At 35.8% G+C, this 24,165-nt stretch overlaps 1 protein-coding gene across 3 annotated transcripts in view; it reads right to left on the bottom strand.

Annotated features, from left to right (window-relative positions):
- The window catches only part of LOC108975678 (teneurin-m), a 391,476-nt gene extending 384,001 nt beyond the window's left edge, over positions 1–7,475 (bottom strand). For all 3 annotated transcript variants that reach the window (XM_018944361.1, XM_018944363.1, XM_018944365.1), the window contains exons 1-2: positions 6,721–7,475; positions 3,281–4,250 (exon numbers count right to left, since the gene is read on the bottom strand). In XM_018944361.1, coding sequence (XP_018799906.1) covers positions 3,281–3,632 — 352 coding nt within the window. In that variant the 5' untranslated portion in view covers positions 3,633–4,250; positions 6,721–7,475. The remainder of the gene's footprint in view (positions 1–3,280; positions 4,251–6,720) is intronic.
- Positions 7,476–24,165: the final 16,690 nt, after the last annotated feature.

The raw sequence follows: 24,165 nt of genomic DNA, 5'->3' as shown, positions 1-24,165 counted from the left end.
AAAAAAAAAATTATTTTATGAAAATAAAAATAGTTGTTAAAATTTTCTAAACAACCAAAAAATGTCTCTTCCATGACAGTTACAGGCACGTAGAAGCAACCGGAATGGACCCGGGTTTTTATCCTGCCAAGAACTAACACGACACCATTAGTCGAACATACTTAGGGAATGTTTTCTGTCGCTACAAACCCCAACAACAACTTACTTTTTCCAAAGTTCTTCCAAAGTTATAGTGAAATATGGATCACTTATAAGCGAAAATTTAAAAAAAATAATTTTTGAAAATAAAAAATACTAACTTAAAACTTTTTCCGGAGAAATATTGAAATTTTTAATAAATAATTAAAAAAAAAAAATATTTTCTATTAAAATTTCATTTTATTCTTTCCGTTTCCTATGTATAAATTAAGAAACAATTTATATAACGTTATATAACTTTGCACAAATAATGCCTTTGAATTATGTCACCCTTTGACCAAAAGTTATATGAATGGAATTAAAACTTTTCAAGCTCGTGGATACTGAATATGCTGACCACAGTATCAATAGCTGACTTTTGTCAGAAAATAACGGTCAGAGTGTGAGATATATAATTAAAAATTGGAGACAATCTTTTCCAGATAATAGTACCTCTGAGTATCAAAAAATGGTTCGTGTCGGGTCGAGCCCCCGTTTACCTAATATAAAGATTTTTCAATTTTCGGGTTAGTTAATACTGGATATACAAATCAAATAGTGAGGTATCTTCATAAAAATTAAAGAACGTATTTTTCAAATAACGATACATTTTTGTGCTTAGAATCAATAAAATTGGTTGAAATCTCATCCTAAACTCCTTATAACTAACACTATAACTAACAAGCCTTATGTAGCTGAAAGTATTAAAGTATTACGTCGTCTTTTTTCCTTCAAAGCTGCAAGACTATGAAATGTTTGGTTATATCCCATCTTAGCTCTTCCTTACTTGTTAAAAAATATTTGTTAATTGAGAAATCGCTTCAAAAAGCCAAAATAAAAGTTTCTTTATAATTCAAAATGAGATTTTCAATTTTTAAACCCTTTAATAAAATTGTTATACGTCAGCACAAACTTATTCAAATTAGGAGTGAAACTTTTATGACTTACAAATACATATGTACATTCATATTTGCATATATTTATACATATGAGGATAAACTCACAACCATATATACTATAGTAGCATGAAAATATCATTGACATAACTCAATAAAATATGAAAACTATTACAAATTTTCAAAATATTTTTCCTGTTTTGTCAAATGTTTAAAAATGCATGCTTCCATATTTCGTGTTAAAAACAAAGCAGAAAGTCAAAAAATTTAAATTCAATGCAGTGAATATATTAAAGTAAAAGTAAAAATGGCAGGAATGGCAGGAAAATCCAACAAATTGAATGGAAAAATGCGCCGTATACAAAATTTTCCATACAATTATGATTTTTTAAAGTAAATATAACGCAATTCTATTTTTCAAACTTTTTTGTTGAATTTTAGAAAAAATTTTAAATTTTTAAAAAAATTAAAAATTATAAATTTACGAGTGTTTAAACTACTTCACTCATTCGTAAGTTTACTGCCACGCTACACAAGCCAAGTGTGGCACATTATCACATATTACTATTATTAATTTTGATTTGTTGCTGCAACACAACCAAATACCTGCTTAAATGGCAAACAAAAGCGAACGCAAACGAGCAAAAACCGAAAAAGGTGCAAATAAATAAATATAAATGAAACAAAAGCGTCAACAAAGGCCACTTGAAGAATTGAAGATTGCGCAAAAAAGGACAACAATGCATGTATGGAGAGGGTCCGACAAAGGTGCCGAACGAGCAAGCAGACAGGTTGGCATGCGGACACGTACAACACGGTAGTGGCGGCATGTAGTGGGAATAGAGTCGCATAATGCAGGACACAGTGCAGTGAACGGCACAGTGTTGAAGGTATGTTTGTTTGTATGTATGTATGCATGTATGTTTTGTATGTATGTGTGCATATTTATGTGGTTGCAATCATGTGTCCGCCACAACAGGCCAATTAAGTGAAGAGGTCAACACTATGTAACAACAGCGGCGATAGTAAAAGCCAAACATAGTTAGTGTTGGTGTTGGTATCAACGACATCAACGCTGATTAAAAACATAGACGGTAGTGTATATATAGGTGCAAAGTATATGCATATGTATATATATATATTTTTTTTTATGCAGCACTTGGTCCTTTGTGAATGGTGCATGTTAGAGCGCGTATCTACAGCAGACAGGCGTCTTTTACCTGTTCTTGCCGGTGTATGTGTGTCTTTGACAGTACGTACTTTATTAGACACTTTGGCTACATACGCTTGCTAGTTGCAGACTTTATGGAAGCACACAATGGGTGTTAAAAAATCAAAACAAAAAGTGTGCAAAATAGTGCGGAAAAATGAGAGAAAATGAAGAGAAAAAAATTCAAATTTAAAACATAAATTTTTGCAGATAATTACAAAATTAGACGTAAAATAGTTATTAAAGCGCAAAGATTTGCATATAATTGAAATAAACTTTTTTTCTGGTGAACGTTTTGGAACAATTATGTTGTCATAATTGCATAAAAAATAAAGTATATGCCGTTATTTAAAGTATTTTAATGCGAAACCTCCAAAATTTCTACGAAAACTAGAGAAATTTGAGTGCAATACAATTTGCGCCTAAAAGTGTGCTTCACTAAAAAAATTTCAATACATTCCTATGCAAAATAAGCGTGCGTTAAAGGATTAATTAAAGCTTTGCTGAGGAATAAAGTCACAATTTTCACGACAGCCAGAATTGACCCGGATTATGTCGGACTTGATCCAGATTTTAACCAAATTTACCCAGATCTTAACCATAATTAAGCCATACTTTAACTGGAGTTAACCCGGATTTTAGTCATAATTAAGCCAGACTTTAACTGGAGTTGACCCGGCTTTTAACCGGACTTAACCCAGATTTTAACCGAAATTAACACAGATGTTAACCGAAATTAACCCGGTTATTAACCAAAATTTACCTGAATTATAACCGATAAGTAACGGGTATTTCAGGGTTCTAACTCTATTTTGATCCCTAATTTTTAGCTCTTATGTACTTAGCAAAACTAGATCGCAAAAAACGTAGACAACTGAGACTACAGACCGCAAACAACAGCACAGTCACACGCTTGAACCGCTACCTTAGCACATTTTACATCGTTCGACAAAAACAAAAAAAAAAAAATACAAATAGAAAATTGTCATCAACTTGCCTGGTCTGCCATGTGTGTTGCGCTGTGCCGTTGACACTGCACCGCTGTTGTTCGCTGCCGCTGCTGCAGCCAATTCACCAGCACGATGTGGCAAATGCTGATACTCATAATCGTATGGTGATTGCTGTTGTTGCATATGTTGTTGTTGTTGCTGTTGCAATTGTAAATTCTGTTGATTCTGATGTTGCAACGTATTTTGATGTGAATGTGTCGATGTTGGATTGTGACGCAAACTCATCATGCCACCAGCAACAGCTGTACCACCGCCACCGAGGCCGCCGCCACCACCACCGCCGGCGCGTGTATCCACATCGCGACAGTCCAGTGTCGTTTCATATTCATACGGATTCATCGTGGTGGACTCCAACGGGCATTCGTCGTCGTCAGTGTCGGTGCCACCGTCGTAGATGTTCTCGGTGTGACGGTATGCGTGATGATTTTGCTTTGAGAACTTAATTTTGATGGCTTTTTATATAAACAGCGGGACGAAGAAGTAGAAATAGCAGAAAAAACCGTTGCTTCCGTACAACGGTGTAAGCGCTGCAAGTTGGTGGGTGGTCAGTGTATATGTGGTGTGGTGTATGGCTTAATTTGTTTGTTTGTAGTTTTTGGTGTAAACTTTTATTGTTAAATTTTTTGCTTGCGCAATAACGCAGATTTTTAACATTTTTCTTGTTTGCACATTGTGGAATTTTACTTTCTTAACTTCGTTGTTGCGTTGTTGCTTTTTCACTGTTTTTTCTTCAACTTTTAACTTTATTTGTTATAATTTTGATTTGAACACTGTATTTCACAGATTTTTAGCACTTGAAATTAAAAAAAGAAAAATATTTTTTTGCTTTTTTTCGTTGATTGTGCGCCGGCTAATGCGTGGTCGTTTAGATATCACTCAAATCACTCACTGGTATTATGTTACTTGGAGTTTAATTTTTTATTACTTTTGACTTCGTTTCAAATTCGATTCATTGCTCTGTAAACGAAAATCACGTTCAAAAAATTAATATCGTTACAATTTTTCAAACTTCGAAATTTTATGTGGCTTTAAAATTTGAAGTCGTTGCATTTGAGGTTGATTTTGAAATTTTACTGCAATTGAAAAATGTTTATTACTGCTTCAAGAATTCGTTTTGCTTATTAAAACAAGTTTAAAGTTTCGAAAAGTGATTGATTTGTAGATAAGTAATCAATTTTGATTTTCAAAAATGAACTTGTGAAACGCATATCAGCTTTAAAAATCTTTTTTTTTTCAGTTAAATGTAAGTTTCAAGTTCCGAAAAATTATTAATTTGTAAAAAAATATACAATTTTGATTTTCGAATATGAACTTGTGAAACGTATATAAAATATTTATTTTCAAAAATGAACTTGTGAAACGCATATCTGCTTTAAATAACTTTTTGAAATTCCAAAAAACTACCAATTTGTGTTTAAACATACAATTTTAATTTTAGAAATTGAACTTGCGAAACATATAGCTGTTTAAAGTCAATATTTTTCTGTCCACAATAAATTTGAAGTTCCGAAAAATTATCAATTTATAAATAGATGCACAATTTTGAATTTCGAAAACGAACTTGCGAAACGCATTTCAGCTTTAAGAAATCCTTTTCTTGTCCAAAATAAGTTTGAAGTTCCAAAAATGTAGCAATTTGTAAGTAAACACAAAATTCCGATTTACGAAAATGAAATTTCGAAACGCATTTCTGCTTTAAAAAATCTTATTTTCTGACAAAAATAAGTTCGAAGTTCCAAAAAGTTATTAGTTTTTGAATAAAAAAATGTTAATTTTCTAAAATGAACTTGAGAAACTTATACCTTGTTTTTTATCCAAAATAAGTGCGAATTTTCAAAAATGTTTAGTTTTTAAGTAAATGTTGATTTTCGAAAATGAGCTTAACTATATTCGACTTATGTTTTCTGACAAAAAATAAGTTCGAAGTTCCAAAAAAATATTAGTTTTTGAATAAAAAAATTTTGATTTTCGAAAATTACTTGAGAAACTTATATTTTATTTTTTTGTGTAAAATTAGTTGGAATTTTCAATAATTTTTAGATTTTAAGTAAATATAACATTTTGATTTTCGAAAATGAACTTGACTATATTCGACTTTTTTACAGTTTGAGAAGCTTATTTTATTTCATAACTTTTCTTGAATGACTTTATTTATTATATTCATCAATTGTCGAAATCGGCCAGATATGACAACTATAACACATATCTCCCAAACAACCGTTAATTCGGATTTTTTAAACTTCGCCTTAAAAATCACTGGCTTGAAACCGGTTCTTAGTGACGCATGATTTTTTGAAATGATTTTGAAATATTTTCGAATATTTGGCGTTTGCTTGTAAAGCCTTAAATTGTACAATTATCACGTTCAAATATACAATTTATCCATTTTTTTAAATAAAATTTGCATTTTATGTTCCAATCTGCCGCCCTTCATTTTTTATTCACCACAAATTAGACCAGATTCCGTAAGTCAGCGTGCTCTAAAACATTCTATTTTCTATATAAGCTGTGCCTTCCGCTTTTTGGCTGCCACAAGTCTGATGCTGGCATACCCAAAGCTGGCAATAAAATTTATTTAAAGTGCCGTTAGCCAAGTTGGCGCATATACATATTGTGGGTTTGCCTATATTTTATTTCATTTGCCTGCTAACGCTTGAATGCTGTTGTTGCTATTTTTTACAACAGCTTTGCGGCAGTTGCCGCCTTTTGGCGTTCTTTTTCGCTACTTTACGCATTAAATCCGTTTTTCCCGTTGACCGCCTCGCTCATAAATCTCACACAGCCGAAAGGCTTTTCCTACCAACGTTTAATGCCACTTTTTTTTTTTTGGGTTTTGTTTGTCTGAATTGCGTGCGGCTCAAAGTTTTATTTCTACTTCAGCGATTGCAATTTTTGCTCGAAGAACTTTTGCGTTGGCGAAGCGTTTACTTTCGGCTGAAACGCTGCGTTAAAGTATTTGACTTTTCATTTTTACGGTCCTTACGGTCTGCGCTATTATTGATTTCATTGCAGGGTTTGCCAAATTTATATATAATTTTCTTTTGCTTGCCATTTGCTTTACTTTTTTTGTACTTCCATTTACTCTAGTTTTTTTCTTTGCTTTCCATTTACTTTGGTTCTTCTTCAGTCCATTTAATAAATCCTTTTATTTTTGGGGCAGTTCTTAAAGTTCTTGTAGCATTAGATCCCTTCTAATTCAGCTTAAATTGTTGCAAAACTGCTCAGCACCAATTAAATCGAGTGATCAAATGCCAATTGGCGTTCATTCACAATCCGCTTACGCTATGCTTTAGTATTGCTTAAGCTTTGCTAGTTTTTGGGCGCTGCACGAATTTTTTATATTTTTTTTTGTATTTAATACAACACTTACGTCTCCACAAAGTCACTTAAGAAATTACGCTTTAACCAAAAATTTAATGAAACTAACCATTTGCCATTCAGCGCGCAGAAAACGCACTCCTTTTTAGCGGCGAGCCTTAAACACTCCCATTAGACGATTTGATAAACAAATAAACAAATCTGCAAATCTCAGCGCGTAGGTGGGATAAATCACAAAGTTTCGCGTTCGTTTGCATACATATACATATGCTCGTTTATGTGCATGTGTGTGCGTGTAGTTCCGAGCGTGAGTATTTTCTTAAATCCTTTAGCGAGTTCTGCTGCCGGCAGTAAACGCTGACGTGCCTGCTGCTTGCCGCTTGCACAGCCTCACCGCCACGATTTGTGCTACCGAATTCGCTAACAAATTTTTTCCCAAAAATCACAACACAGAATTTTCCAATTTTCCATACAGCACTCACTATGTTTGCAAGTGTTTGCACATTGATTTTTTTTTTTTTTTTTTTGAGAGCGAAATTCGATTTCTGTGATTTGCTACACAAACTCTTACGCGCACACTATATTTTATTGCCAATTTGCTGCTTTATTTTCGGCTTCTTTGCACAATTTTCGTTGCTTCGTTTGAACAAAATATTTTGTAGCTGAAATTTTTTATTTTCTTCCACTTCAGCACACGCGCATATATATCGACTGCATTTGCTCGAAAATCATGAAAAATTTCTATTTTTTCTTCGTCGTGTGTGCAGCAGCAGCACACGAGCTAACGATATTACACGGCGAATATATACAACAAGCGCTAATTCCGTCCGGTATCCGCACGTAATTTCCCAACGATTTCATTAGAGCGAGCGACCTTTAGAGACTGAATTTGAGTGTGTATCGCTAGTGGCAAACCAGTCCAGCTAGCAGCAGGCAGACGAGCTAAAGCGTACGGCGACGTCGGCAGCAGAGCGCGCTAACGAGCCTGTTATACACAAACGAGCGAGCGCGCTCTCACTACAATATCATGTGAACGCTGTATATGAGAGAATTAGAGCGCGCTGACGCAACTAGAGCGCATAGCAGTTGCAGTGTTTGCATGCGTGTTTGTGCAGATTTAACGAAAGGTTGACTGTTTCGCCAAGTGGAAGTGGCAATCAGCAAGTGCTGCAAAGACGCACTAGGCTGTACGCATATTTAAAAGCATAGCTGCTGCTTTTGCGAGTACACTAATGAGAGCGCGCTGCCTGCAAGTGTTAAAAGGTATGCATGCCACACTTTGCAGCACGCTGTTAGCCGCGCTCAACTGCAACGCATACGCACTTCCTTCAAGTAATGCAGCGCAGCGTTTGTTGGTAAATTTGCGCTCTGCGTAAGAAATGCGCGCTCAATGACTTGTGCAGCAAAGCTTACAAACTAACGTTAACACTATTTTAGCCCCAGGGCGGCACTGGCCGTACGCGCGCTCATTGTTTTCCAACTCAATGCTCTGCTATTGCTTGCCGCTTGCAGCGCAAATAGTGCGTATGCGCATGCTCTCATTGGCTCTCAAAAAAATGTAAACTTGTGCAGCTAATCTGCATACTAAACTGCATGGCAAATGTCCAGCAGCGCGTCGCAACACAAATTACTCAATTGGAGCGTCAGCGACTAGTTGGCAATAGCGAGTAGTCAACGCAGCCGTTAGCGCTGCTGCTAAGAAATATTCATGCCGCAGCAGCTTGTGCGGGTGGTCAACAGCAGCGCGCATGTGCCGGTTAAAAAAACATATGCTCGCGCTCGGCATATAAACAGTGGCGCTCATGTGCGATGCTCTCACAACGCGCTCTGTATTCGACGCAACTTTGCTGTGAGCGCTTGCTGCTGAGCAGTGGTGCGCTCTCTCGCAGCAAATCTTCGTTAAGTTTATCTATATGTTTTTGTGCACATATGCATGAGGATATGTTTTGCAATCACTGATTATGTTATGCTCATGTATTTATGCAACATTTAACTCAACGTGTGTTAACATCTCACTTCCTGTTGACTTTTAAAGGTTAAATACCTTCGCTCTGTATGTAAGCCGTGACGGTTATAGAACTAATTTTAACAGCAGGAGAAATGCTATGTTTAACAGTGTTTCGTTAGGTTGCTATGCATATGTAGATGCATAACGGCACTTATATAGTTTTGCATTGCTCTGTTACTGGTAACATGGAGCGGAAAAGGAAGTTTGCAGTGAACTTTTTAGTGCGACAATTAGGGGAAAGTTAACATAGTCGGATTTATCTACCTAAAATTAAGCATAAACTTGTCTAGATTTTCTTAACATTTTATGTATCTTGTATTTAAGCATTTAAGCAGTGAAAATGTTATGTTTAGTTAGTTATGCCCTTTAGGTAATAGGCAGTTTATGGATTTTTCCTAATAGACAATAATTTTTGGAACAATTTTTTTCTCGTGAGTGATAACAGCGTGGAAATAGTGATCCAACAGTAGTGAGTGAAGCTGAGAGAGAAATATATTAATATTTATATATTAAGAAAATTATTAGCTTTACCAAATCATGACAGATATATTTGACATTTTTGTCTCATGACAGACAACAGCTAGGAAATAGCTATAGATTGGTAGTAAGTGAAGCTCAGAGGGAGATATACCAATATTTATTTATGAAGATATTTTAAGATCTTTCATATCTTTGCAGGTAATATAAAATTTGGCGTAGTAAGTTTCCAATAAGTGCGCTTGCTGTGACAGTCAACATGACGGATGACAATTAAATGACGTACAAGTAATTGTGCGCGAGAAATGCAATGAACGGCGAATGCAGAGTTATTTTGAAAACAGGCGACTATTATTCGATACTGATCAAGCCCCCACGAGCTACTCTATTTCGAGTGGAGTATCGCAAGGATTGGTTCCAGGCCCTCTCCTATGGAAACTAATATATGATAGGGTGCTAAAGAGAGCAATGGCTAAACAACTAGATGTCCTCCGAAGCAAATGCTCCTCAATGAGTTTAGAACTGGCTGAGCAAAAGGCAGAAGTCTTACTCATAAGTACTAGAAGTGACAAATACGAGCGGGAATACGAGTTATCAAAGCCGTCTATAGGAGCCAAAAGAAAAGAGAGGGTGGGGTGAACACAGACTGATGCTGGATTCGTGGATAGATAAACGAAAAAAAAATGTTACGTCAGTCCGCTGAGAACTGGAAAGCTATCACCAGAGCGACAGCCTCAGTCATGATAAAACTGAGACACATAGCGCAGAGTAAGAAGGCCTCGGTCCGGCGCATAGAAGAGAGTGCACAGGTTGTCTTATCACTCCCACGAAGTAATAAGTTTTCTGGTGGTTCGGTGGGAGAGTCTGAGGTTGGGAGTAGGTTAGGCTTAGCGGAGTAAAGTTCCACACTCCGGCTTTCGATGATTACTTACAACTTAAAAAAAAAAAAAAAAAAAAAAAAAAAAAAAAAAAAAAAAAAAAAAAAAAAAAAAAAAAAAAAAAAAAAAAAAAAAAAGAATACCTAAGGGTTAGTGTGTTAACTCGTCAAAACGCGTCTACGCCACAGAATTTCATGTCTTTTATAATTTAATCAGCACTTAAATGATTCAGTAGGTCTCTTAATAATAGTATACTTGTAAAAATATATAAAAATAAATAAAACTGCTTCAAAGTCAACTACATACTCCGCCAGGTGCCACAAGCTTCACAGAAAAATTATGACAACTCAATTTCCTTGCAACACAAGACAGTTGCAAGAAAAAGTTAACGACACGCGACGCTGAATTTGAAGGTAAAGTAACTCAACGCACTGCAACTAGAAGGTAGACATAGCTACAGTCTTACAGTGCCGTAATACCGACAAATCACTGTCAAAAATATAAAAAATTTAAAGTTTTTGAATTAAAGAAAATATGTAGTGGGTGCTACATGCAATCGCTGGCATACACGAGTTTATTGCATTATTACTTTGCGAACAATAGCTGCAAAAACAAAAACCAGCCGCAGCGTGAGGTAAATCTGCATATGCCGTCATGCAATTGCAACACTGCCTTGTTGCGAGCTTTTTGTAAATATGCGTTGACAGATTTTATAAAAGTTGCAAACCAATTCATGACATTTATATGATGGGAAAGCGTGGCGGCAGGTGAAAGTAGCGCGGGAAAATATGGCAATACGAATGAGATTAGGGATGAACGGAAAAATTTGTTTGAAAAAGATATTTTTGGTGTGCGAAAAAGCGCATAGACATCAGTAGAGTTATTGATAAGTGCGTGGGTGTGTGGAGGTGGGGAGCCTTACAGATCAAGCAGTGATTTTTTTCGAATATTATGTTGAGCAAATTTTTCAGTTTTTCAGTAGTTCTATGGTATACATTTTATACTATCATTCGTATAATCAACTATACAATGCAGTGAAAATTTTGTTTACGAATAAAGACGAAAACGTTTTTGTCGGCATAAGAGGTTTCATTTTGAATATGTTTATACAAATAAATTTCATTGGAAAAAATAACGATTTAAGGCTGTTTTCTCAGTGTCTGGTTACTAACTTTTCTGTCATGTTAATGGAGATGTCCGCCTAATAGAGCGTTCATTTAATTGAGCTTTCACTGTATTTTTTATTTACGATTTGCTTTTACTATTCTATCTCCTAACTGTTCACAGTGTGCTAAATTTTGTGAAAACCGGTTCAGTAGTTTAAGAGTCCATCGCGGACAAACAACGTGACACGTAATTTTTATATATAAAGATTATATATTATTATAAATATTGTACTGAAATTTTGCAAACGTACTTTATTCCTTAAGAAGCTGCGTATTTGTCGGAACTGTCGATATTGGATCACTGTAGCATATAGCTGCCATACAAACTGAAACGCTCGGAAAGAAATGCTTGTATGAAAAACTTTTTTATTTAATGAGATATCTTCACGTAATTTGACACGAATGATTACCTGTTCCAAAAGTACAATCTCCGAGGAAATGTTTCATATCGGACCTCTATACTTTATAGCTACCATACAAACTGAACGACTGCTGGTATGGAAAACTTTTTTATTTAATGAGTTACCTTCATGAAAATTTGCATGAAATATTGCCCAAGTGCGCGCTACAATCTTCATTGAAATTGTTCAAATCGGACTAGTACAGCGCGAAGCTGTCATACAAACTGGACGTTCGAAATTAAGCCCTTGTATGGGAAACGGTTTTGTTTGACGAGATATCGTTACAAAATTTTGCACATATTATTATGCAAGGCAACAATAAAGTCTCCAAAGAAATTGTTGAGATCGGAGGACTACATCCTATAGCTGACATACAAACTAACCGCTGTAAATGGAGTACTACTAGGAATCTGCCTGCGCTGTGGTTGCCAGATACACTGCTTTGTGATTTTTTTCCTTACCCCAACCAAATATGTACCCTACAGGATAAAACATAAGTATTTTATTGGCCTTGAAGTACCCATACGGTTGCCATGTAAAAAAATCACAAAAAAATAAAAATAAAAAAAAAATATAAAAAAATTTCAGTGCTTCTTTCTGGTGTAAAGTTGCACCGAAAATTTGTGTATTTGTAATTTCAAAGGTATGATTTTTTGCAATACTTATACTTGCCACAACTTGAATTTGTAGCTGTTGCATGCCGCTTGTGGTTTCGATGCCCTTTACACCACTCCACACACACAAACAAACACTCACATATGCCGTTAGAGAATGCTTGTGTCCGAATAATTACGAAATTAAAACTGTGTTTTATATTGGCAAGGAAGTGAGAGTGCGCGCAACAGCAGTGATGGCACGCAACAAGACAAGGGATGTTGCAGCAACGAATAACTAAATGAACAGCAAACGAAGGCAAGAAAGATTAAAAAAGTGCTTACATTTTTGCATGCAATAAGCTAGTTGTGAGAACAACAACAACAACAACAAAAACAAAGCCAAGTGAAGAAGTATGCTGGTGCACTAGTTGCACGTTGCGGCACATACAGTTTGTCGGCTGTGCGCACCGTTTTCTAGCTGCTGTCTGCCCGGCCCTCTGCCTCATTGGACAACGCCAGCGGTGATCTTTACACGAGCAAAGTAGCCGTACATATTCTACATATGTACAAACATCTACATATACCTGTAAGTGTGTGTCTGTCTGCACTTGGTTATGTACAAATGTCCCTGTGGCTTCAAGGTAGCGATATGAAATTTAATTTTTCCTTCTTAACATTTATTTCTGCAGTGCATGCACAAGTGGCTCGCTTTGTATGTATGTGTGCGCTAGCAAGCGCGCATGTGTGTGTGTTTGACTGCTCTGTTGTCTGCCACTTCATATGCGGCAACACAGCGTGCGTTACCTTTTGTTGTGGCGCTATGCTTCTGTTCTGTTGCATGTATGAATTCACACAGCGCCACACATACACACACACACACACACACTGTATGCTCGCATATGCACTTGTATTGGTTTGTTTGTCATCTCCTGTTTGTCACTTAATCGAAGTTAATTTGTAGGGTTTGTGCTCGTCGTCGGTCATTTCGCCTTCGCCTTCGCCTCGCCCATTGTCCTCCGTGTGCGCCTCGTTTATTTTATGCACTGACGTCATGCTTTGTTGCTGCCATTGTTGTTGCTGTTGCATAGCATGCACTCATTGTATGTGTGAATTTTGTTGACAATTTGTAATTAATTTTTCGTACCACCCACTGCTCAATTTCGGTTTCTCTGTCCATCACACGCTCTTTCTCTGTTCGCTCTCCTTCTTATGCTGTGGTTTCCATGTTGACCAATTTTTGCGCTTTATCTTTGTTGTTGCGCTGTTGCATTATCTTTGTGGAAGTATTTTGCATGCAGTACGTTGTTGTACATGTGTACAGTTAAAGTGAATTAAATTTTGGACATAAGTACATACACATACAGACATATATCTTTTGGATGTATGTGAAAGCACTCAACTTTGTAGGTTATGCAATTAGTCTTTAACGTCCTTTAAAGCAAACAGCTAAAGTGGTATTTTTTGTTTTTAACAAAAAGCAAGAAAAACGTTAGCTACATTTACACCAAGCTATAATACCCTTCACAGCTGCACTTCTTTATAGCATAAAAGGGTATAAAAAGAGTTTATTTTGATTCTGATAGGTAAGTTTGTATGCCAGCTATATGCTAAAGTGGTCCGATCTGAACAAATTCTTCGTTGGTTATACCATTGGTTTTGATAATAACTCATGCTAAATATCGTGAATATACCTTGTCAGATAAAGAAGTTTTCCATACAAGGACTTGAATTAGATTGATCAGTTTGTATAGCAGCTGTATGTTATAGTTATCCGATCTAAAAAATTTCTTCAGATATTGTGGCCTTGTCTTAGATAATAATCTGTGCTAAATTTTGAGAAGATATCTGGAAAAATAAACTATTTTTCCGTATAAGGATTTGAGTTTTATCGTTCAGTTTGTATGACAGCTATACGCTATAGTAATCCGATCTCAATAATTTCTTCGAAAATTCTAACTTTGTCTTAAAAAAAATAGTGTGTGTTAAATTTCGGAAAGATATCTTGACAATTGAAAAAGTTTTTCATACAAGAACTTGACTTTAATCATTTAGAATTTCACTGGAATAGCTGCGAACGCTGGTCCTTTGTGATTTCTAAAACTCCTAGATTCTTAATGATCGACGAAGCGCTACCACAAATTTGTACAGACGGCTAATAGCAATCCCAGCTACTTCATTTGGTTTGCCGAAAGTATGTCTACTAAGAAGTTTCCACCTCAGTCTGGCAAAAGTAGGACAGTTGAGAAGAGAGTTGTTACATCTCGTCTTCCTTCCTATAGCTGCGGTAATTTGGGTCCGACAATTATGTGAATAGTTAGGACATCTAATATGGCTATGAGATGAGCTAGTATCTAATTGAGAGCAAATATCTTGTTGAGAACACCAACTAATACGGGGAAATGGGCTCTACTAAGAGTAAATATCTAGTTCAAAGGACCCCTTGTATTTCTCTGTGGGTTCGAAAGAACTCGCAGCCGCACAGTCCTTTGTTGTTGAAAAAAGCAGGCAAAGGTTAAGAGGGTTTCATAGAGCCCAAAGCTCCAAACGCTAGAATACAAGAGGACAGCAAAGTGGCAACTCGCGCTCAATGTCAGTATTAAAGCTTTGTTATCAGTTTGAATGCACATCTCTCTGAAGGAAGCTGCATTTAGGTGCATTATAGTATTTCCTTCCAAATTGACCAACGCTATGAAGGAGACCGCACACCTTAGTTTCTAATTCAGTTTTTGAGATATCGTTGTGAAATCTTGCACACATCTTTTTCTCACCAAGGCGCTGCTGAGTCGCTGGAACCACCGATATCGGACCACTATAACATCAAGCTACCTTCACGAAATTTGGCACGGATTATGAGCTAAGACGAAGACACAATCTCCGAAGAAATCATTCAAATCGGTCAGCTATAGCATATAGCTTTCATACAAACAAGCCGTTCAAAATTATAAACAAGTTGTTTTTACAGTTTTTTATCGTATAAAGAAGTATCATTGGAGCCTATTTAAGCTACTTTGTAGTCGAAGTGAATGCTGCTTCTTATTTAAAAAATAATTTAATAATTAAATAATTTACTTTCACTCGGAGTAGTATACAAATGAAGTTGACAATTTATTTCAGTGTACAAGCTGCTGAATAACAGTAAATTAATCTCTTTCACACTTCCACACCTGCCACTTACACATGTAAGTACACGCAAATATATGTACATATATTTATGTATATTTATATGTATAGATTGGTGTCCACAAATGAAGGGGGTTCGCATTAATATGCATAAATGATTGATTGCGTTGGTTGTGAATGCAATTATTTTAAACGAAATGCGCGCTGCTAACGAATTGAGCGCTTATAATGTCGCTGAAAAACCAAAGTATAATACAAGAATCACTTTTCTTACGAAAACGCTTGAAATAACAAAGCTATTTGTCTAACAAATAAATCTCAGCTATCGATAAGCCGGAGAAAATTGAAGTTTTTGTTAAAAAGCAAGTGAAAATTAAAGCGAAAAAGCGCTTACTTTCACTAAAAATGACAACTGTATCTGAAAAATGAATGCAACTGACGCTTGGCGGGTGCAGCGTTGCAAGCATGTATGTATGTGCTGTTTGTGGTAGCTGGTTTGGGTTTATCAACAATCGATGCCAAACAATGCGATATTGCTTGTTGTTTTTGCTTTTTTGGGGAGCTAAGGCAAGTTGTAGTGGCAGCAACAACCAACTACAACAATGACAGAATAATGCTAGTTAGATAACTGGAAAAAAGACAACAACAATAAAGCGTGTTTTCAAAGCGTGAGTAGGGCAAATGCTATGCAACACGAAACAGCTGTGCGGTGACAATTTCGTGCAGTCGCAAGGCAACGAACAGCGAACAGAAACAATTTGAATAATAAGAAGAAAAGATATACGAAAAAACTATAATAAAAAAATATTACAGCAAGATTGAAGAAAAATAAAAAAAGACAATAAACACAAAAATAAACATAAGAAAAAATTANGGCAGGCGTTTACACAGCAATATTCACACACGAGTACGTTTCAGTTACAAAGTAGTGTTTTTGTTTTTCAAAATTCGAGTTTTGTTTTTGAAATTTTGAAATTTTTTTTTTTTTTTTTTTTTTTGTTTGTCAATGCGGTAATGACAGCGAGCGGGCGTATGGGCGAGCACGTTAGGTTTGACCCGAATTTGTATGATGTTAGTTTGGAGAAAAGATAAAAAAACAACAACGCATGTGCATAATTTAACATTTGCCAAATATAATGAAGAATGTGTTTTTTAGGTTAAGTTTAGTTTTGAGTTTTTGTTTTTTTTTTTAATAATTTAGCTTTTTTTAGTAAAAATAAAATTATATTAACTGAATGCAATAAGTAACTAGCTTCTTTGTAGTTATGTAAGTTAATAGTTTGCTTCGAAAGTGCGACTGTTTGTTAACTCAATGTAAGTATGTAAGTTTATATGTATGTACATAAGTTTTTTGTTAAGGATTTGTGCAATTTGTAAAGTTTAATGCGAATATTTGGAAAATTCTTTAGGAATTTCAATYACAGTATAACAGTAACATATATTTATTTTTAAATTTATTAATATATTTTGTATATGTAAATATATATGTATGTATGTATGTACAAATGCGGTTATGTAAGTGTTTAACTATGTAAAATATACATATATTTGTACATATGTAAGTATGTGAGTGGTTTGGTAAATTATATTTGTAAGTTATGAAAGATTTATGGTTAGAATATTATGTGATTATTTCTTGTAAAATTTTTATGAGCACGCTTCGCACACAAATTTTAGTAAGCTTTCATCAACTTTTTCGTGCCATTTGGCTGCTGACTGCTGAATTTATAGCACAAATATTATTGCATTGAATTTTTCGAAAACGTTTTGAAAAAAAATAAGTAAAAGAAAAATATTTTTAAAAAATATCAGGAAAGCAACAAATACAAAACGAAAGTGACTAGTGCATCAACAATGCAAGGGGCGAGTATTGCTCAAAAACTTTTCAAATATTTCCATAGAAAAGTGTCTCTCTCTATGTGTGCAGTGTTGCAAATGCATGTGAGCATGCTAGCAGCGGGTGGAAAAGCTAACTAGCAGCCACTACACACCACAGCATAACAACGAATGGCAGTAATTCCAGTTGCACTCGCCGTCAAAAATCACAAAATAAAAATGAAACTAACAACAATAACAAACGTGCAACAAAAATCTTTAGAAAAAATGGTAAACAAATAAATTTGAAATCATTTGTCATTTCTTGTACAACGTTTGTCCACGCAACAACAAAACATGCAGCCAAGCCAAAGTGCTTGCCAGAAGCTTCCCCGCTCCGCAAATGCCACTGACACTGCGCTATTGTTTGTAGATATGAATATGTGTGTGTGTGCGTGCTTTTGAGCGCCACAAAATTTTGTTTCGGTTCACAGCGGTCAGCGTTACAATTTCGTTGAGCTGCACTTTTGCGCTACACACACTTGCCACATGCTCGTACTACTAAAATTTTATACAGCGCCGAATTTTCGGCTTCCTATTATTTTTAGCTCCTAAAACAATTGCGCGTTGTTAGATAAATTGACAAATCTCGAAGCGATAATGTTGTTTTGTGTGCGTTTTTGCTTTATTTTCGGGTTTAAGAGGAAATAGTTGTGACGGCAAAATGTTGCACGATAAAAATGTCATACGATTTAGTGTCACTTTCTGGTGGTTTTTGTTGTTACCCCTTTTTTAATACAAGGGTGTGGTGACCAACATGGAAGCTGACTGGTATGACAACTGAATTACTTTTGGTGGCATGACCACGTTTTTGGATACACAAATATATGAATTGAAGTTTTATGGACTTAGAAATATATACTGAGCTTCAAGAGTCATACGAGTATTTGATAGATTCCTACAATATGGATAGAATGAAGCTAAAATGCATAAAGTCAAGAAATACTTTTGTATGAAAATATAACATTGTTTGGTTGAAAAGGGAGTCACATGAACGCAGACGCCCATTATTAGGATCATAGTGCTCCCGGGTGTTAACCTGGAGAAATTTTGTAAAAATGTGTGCATGATTGGTAAATTTCTATTTGTAGTTGAAACATTTTTACTACCGACGTTCTGCGTGAATGCCGAAAATAAAAATCGGGATCCCGAAATATTTCGGGATTTTATAGTACTCTTTCTTATGACAATATTACTGAAAGAAATTCGTATATCAAGAAAAATTTAACTAAATTTTCTTTTTTAAAACTTTATACAGGCCGTGCTACCGATTACATCCAAAGGCTGCGATAAAATACTGTTTGAAATACATAAGTAAAAACCCTTAAGCAATGTCTTAAAATCAAAATTTTTAATAACAACATTTGAAATAGCATGATTCCCGTGCTTTCGGAACAAAAAAAAAAAAAAGTACAAATCGGGATCCTGAAATATTGCGGGATTTAATAATATTGAAAAATAACATGAATTTGATGCTTTCGGGATAAAAATACAATTAAAAAATCGGGATCCCGAAATATTTCGGGATTTGTCAGCAAAATGCAAAAACTGGCTTCCAATACTACCAGACCCAAATAATATGTATATTACCGAAATAGAATATCAATACGATTGATATATTGCATGTGAGTCATTCAAAAATTTTGGAAAATAACCTAGCTATATTTACCATTTACTGTGATCTTTAGCAACATAGGTGAACAAAGCCATGACAAGCTATGATAAATGGTAATAGCCGCATTTATACACAATAGCCTTTTAACTGTAGAGATATGTGTGCCTATGCACCTTAAGACCCACACTCGCTAATAGTTTTTCGATTAGTGCACTATTTTCGAAATAAAAAATGTCACTTTTAACAATGAAAGACCACTTTTGTTTGCAAAAAATGCCAACAAAAGCTAACAAAAGCGTTATTATTAACAAATTTGGAGCAGTAATTGGGTGCACACATGAAGCAAGCCCCAATTTGGAGTAGTTGAAAATTAAGATAAGTGAACGTTAGGCGGAATTTGAATGAAGAAAAAGAAAAAAAATATTTTATTAGACGGCGGAAAATAATCCACTGATTTATATATAAGTATATGTATATATATATATCTATTGATATGCATGCATATATACAAACATAGGCATATGTATATACATGTATGTAAGTAGTATGAGCGCCAACGAGTGTGGGTTGCCTCTGGTTATCGCAGCAGCTTTGTTGTGCCGCTGCTTCATAATCTCGTTTTATTTGTAAATTTTACTGAATTATTGCAGTTTAGGCAGCAAATCTGCTCATTTAATTATTTATATTTATTATTTTTTAGAAATTTAGTTAATATTTTTAAAGCCTAAAATGCGTTACAAAGCCTTGGCAGAGCCAACAGAAGCGGATTTTTACATTTAAGCTGAAACCAAATATTTTTGTTACTACAGCCAAATTGCTGCGGGCATTTACACAAAAATTTTATTAACTAAATTCAATTCGAAATGCGCTTAGGCGATTTATGAGCCAACGCCACGCATATATTGCCGATTTATATGCAATTTGCGTTCAACGTGATAATTTGTCTGCGCAAAGTTTTTGTTTTTTTTTCTTTTGCTCTGCGAACAAAACAAAATCAATTTCGGCATAAATCAAAAAGAAAAATTAATTTTTTGAAAAAATACAAACAACAAAGATATCATTAACACGCCGTTGAGTGCCAATAAAAACTTGTTAACTTTAAGCTATAAAAATCGCCGATAAAAATCACAAAATACCGAAAATGCACGATGAAATGCCACAATAAAAGAAATATTTATATAACAACAAAAACAAAATTAACACAAAAATAGAAAAAACGGGGAAAAATTGTTAATTTCGGCTGCAATGCAGCGCTTATGCCCTTTACAACTAAAATTTCTCCATACAACCACTTGTTTTCATCAATCAGCTTGTATGGCAGCTATATGTTATAGTATTCCGATCTGAAGAATTTCTTCAAATATGGAGGCGCTGCCTTAGGTAATAATTTTTGCCAGATTTCGTGAAGATAACTCGTCAAATAAAAAAATTTTTCATACAAAGACTTGATTTTGAGCGTTCAGTTTGTATGACAGCTATATGCTATAGTAGTTCGATTTGAACTATTTCTTTGAGTATTGTAGCGCTGTCTTGAATAATAACTCTCGCAAGATATCACCAAGCTTACTACTCAAATAAAAAAGTTTTCCATACAAAGACTTGATTTTGAGCGTTCAGTTTGTATGGCAGCTACATGCTATAGTCGTCCGATCTCCACGATTCCTTCAAGTGAGCAGCATCTTAGAGAGAAAGGTACTTGTGTGAAATTTTAGCTGCATATCTCTAAAACTAAGCGGTTCGTACACATATATACAGACGGACCGATAAGGCTAAATAAGCTCAGCTCAACAAACTGTTTACTTACATACACTTTTTACGCCCCTGATATTGTCTGCTGGCTACTACAAACTTCGTGGCAAACTAAATATGCCTTGTTCAGGGTATAAATATACCAACAAAAACAAAAAACGAGCAAACCACTATAATAATAGTAGTCGCACGGCAAAGCTGCATTTAAATATAGTTAGCATATATTTTTTATTGTTTTTGTTTTTCACTACATATTGTTGTTTGTGTACATACATATTTTGTTGCTATTTTATTTTTTATTGTGACGTGCATAATAATCGAGCGATTGACCGCTGAATCACGAGTTGCGAGCGCAGGCGCTGCTCAGTCTATAAATCGTGGCACACCAACACATTTACAAACGAGTGGCACATAAAACAAACCACACACACACACACATCACTCACATGCATTTTGCATATGTAATTGTGTGCGCGTTATTCCTAACCGAGCGCTACTTTGTCATGTCATTTCGTCGATAATTTATGCACAGCATAATATAACGGTGCATTGTTTGTTGTTATCACTAACTCCATTGGCCGGTTGATTGTTATTTATCGGCGTTTTGTTATTGTTTACGAGTGCTTATAGTCAGAAGTGTACTTGTATATACATACAAGCATATATTTGCATGAATGTATGTATGTGTGTGCGTGACTATGCCGAAAATCATATGTAAACACTTGTCTGGGTGGAACGTGAAATGGCAAATGTCGCAAATGTTGTTTGTCAAATGAAAACAGTGGCAACAGTGGCATAATATTTGCAAAAACAATAACAACAACATATCAATGAAGCAAAGTTTTGCTGTTGCAAACTGACAACGCAACAAAAACAACAAAGTTGGTGCAACAAAAACGAATTGATAATTCGTTGACAAAAAATTTACTGAATCTTTCTAACTGCTGGCAAATTTCTATAAAAAAAAAAAAGGTTGCTTATGCGAGCTTCGTTTCTAAACCGAACAGAGCTCTTTTGAGTTTTTTAGACCAAATAGCGCATTTTTGAACATTCGTTGGTTAAAAAATTTGTGGCAATTGTAAGGTACAGCTCAGAGTAGAGGTCATTGTTTTAGTCTGTGATCACTAGCATTGAAGAGCCGTGTTTCAAAAAGCGCGTGAAAAGCGGTAATTTCCTGACTTTTTCGATTAGCGAGTTCTTTTGTATAATGTAAGGGCAAACTCAACTGTAACAAGTGTCTGAAAATCGGTTGATCTTTGGCCCTTGTCATAACCGAGTTCATTTGCATGACCGAAGTGCAACCTAGACTTCAAAAAGTGTCTGGAAGACAGTCTATTTTTGGTCCTCACTGCTAACGAGTTTCTTTTAGTGATCGAAGTAGAACCTCGGCCTCATCCAGTGCATGAAAGTCGGTCCATCCATGGCTTTTACAGCTACCGAGATTCTTTGTATGAACGAAGTACAACCTGGGATTCAAACAGTATGCCAAATTGGGTTTATCGCTTGATGTTTCCGATATCCTTTGCATGATCGAGGTACAACCTGCTCTTCAACCGGTGTGTGAAAGTCAGTCAAGCCATGGCTCTTGGTGTTACCGTCATCCTTTGATCGAAGTAGAACCACGACTTCAGCAAAAATTGGAAAATCGTTCCATTCCTGACTCTAGTAAAAATGCGTCCATCCCTTGCTGTTTCCGAGATCTTTTGTTTGTGTGAAGCGTTTGAAATTTGATCTATCCCGGTTCTTGTTGTTACCCCGATCTTTAGGTTATCGAGATCCTTTGGTTGATCGAAGAACAGCCTGGTCTTCAACCAGTGTGTCAAAGTCGGTACATCACTAAATCTTGCTGTTACTACCTGAACTTTAGCAAATATCTGAAAATCAGTCCATTCCTCGCTCTTGCTATTACCGAGGTCTCTTCGCTGACAAGTTTAGTATATTGCCTCTAGTACTAGCTCCTCTATGAAGGTTAGAAGCTTTAGTCTGTAGAAAGTAATTCTGAACTGTGGACCAAGTTTAGTGCGACTGATCTACTGAGTACCAACTATAACACCTGAGACTGCTGTACGGACTACCTATCTAAGACCGAAGCGATCATAAGCCTGTTTTAATTTATCTATTCTACAATCTGTTGTTCCCAGTCTAACACCGAAGCGATCATAAGCCTGTTTCAATGTATCTATCCGACAATCTGTAATTCGGTATGAGTGGCTAGTACCAAATGGTAGGTTAACTAATTAGGGATCTTATGTTGGATGGTTTTTCACTGGCACAATCGTAAACCAATGGTGGTGTAGTTTCGAGATTCCGTAGACTTAGACTAGACGTAGGTTGACAAAAAGAAGAAAAAGTTAGGCAAAATGGAAATTTTCAAAGTGAAAAACTTTATATTTGTAGGAACATAGGACGTCCATTTGTGAAGCCTAGACTGCTTCTAAAATGTGCTTTAGTATTAAAGCTATTTCAAATAGAAAGCTCAGCAAACCCTAAGCTATTCAAATGGGGACACGTCTCTTAAAAGTTTTTCCTAGCTCGAGCAGCAAATAGAAAGCGGTTGAGATAAGTTCTGTGATCTCAAAACTGAATACTACAAAGTCCTTTACAGAATTGCAGGACTTGTTCTTTATTGGCGTAGACAGAGCTTACGCGGTTATAGCCGGGAGGATGGAGCTGAAATTACACGCAACTGAAGAAAGTTCTGTAAACGCCTTACGCTTGGGAGGGGCCATAAACGATTCTTTTACATGTGGTCAAACAGCTTACGACTTCCGGTCTTAAACCAAGTAGCTAAGTCTGGGTAGCTAAAGAATATTCGTTTGAAGGCGAGCTAAAGTGTGAAGGCGAATCATTTAACCATAGGGTTGTGCGCTGGATTTGTGATCCACCACACACCCAATGAAAATCTAAGAAATGCTGAAGTAAAAAGAACTAAAGCTTACATTTCCACTGAGAATGCAATCTCACCACTCTGTAGCATCAAACGCTGGCACTGACAAAATGAGCATATCATGTTACCCTTGCCACATTTTTGGCTATTTCGAGATTTCTATTTTGCTAAATATAAAAAAATACTACACAAAGTGTCAGCAATTTACTACGAAAGCGCTGATAATTTTTATATTCGTATGAAATGTATGTACTTAATTTGCTCGGCTATCAAGCGAATTTCCACGCCGTTGGCCATGTGATAGGTATAGAAGTCAATTAGTGGACAGCTTTAATGCGAACATTTTATTAAACGAATTACCAGGATAATTTTAATAATGTCCTTTCTCGTGCGCTGTCACTTGACGTGCTCGTCAGCGCCTGCGCTTGACCGACAGCGGCCGCACACACACACAGCGTACACCTAAGCGCAATACTTAGCGTCGCAGCAAGCAGACAAAGCAGCGCAAAATGTAAATGAAGAGTGAAGATAAAATTATGCTCGAAAAGAAGAAAAGTCAAGAAAATGAAAATAAGAAGCACAAAATTAGTAGTAGACAAGTAGAATGAAGAGCACAACGACGCGTCGTTTGAAAAATGCAAATTTTAATTCAATTTCACTGCCGCTGCTGCCGGTTGAAGGCATAAAGCGATATAGCGGCGCGCTGTGAAGGATGTGCCAGCAATGTCTACACAAAATACCAGATTCGTGCTGCGGCGAATTGCTGGTGTTGGTCCTTCGCG

This window comes from Bactrocera latifrons, unplaced genomic scaffold, assembly GCF_001853355.1.
Source record: "Bactrocera latifrons isolate USDA-ARS-PBARC rearing strain unplaced genomic scaffold, ASM185335v1 scaffold_68, whole genome shotgun sequence".
Classification (NCBI taxonomy): Eukaryota; Metazoa; Arthropoda; class Insecta; order Diptera; family Tephritidae; genus Bactrocera; species Bactrocera latifrons.
The sequence above is the reverse complement of the archived record's forward strand: the minus strand, read 5'-3'. Positions and strand labels throughout refer to the sequence as shown.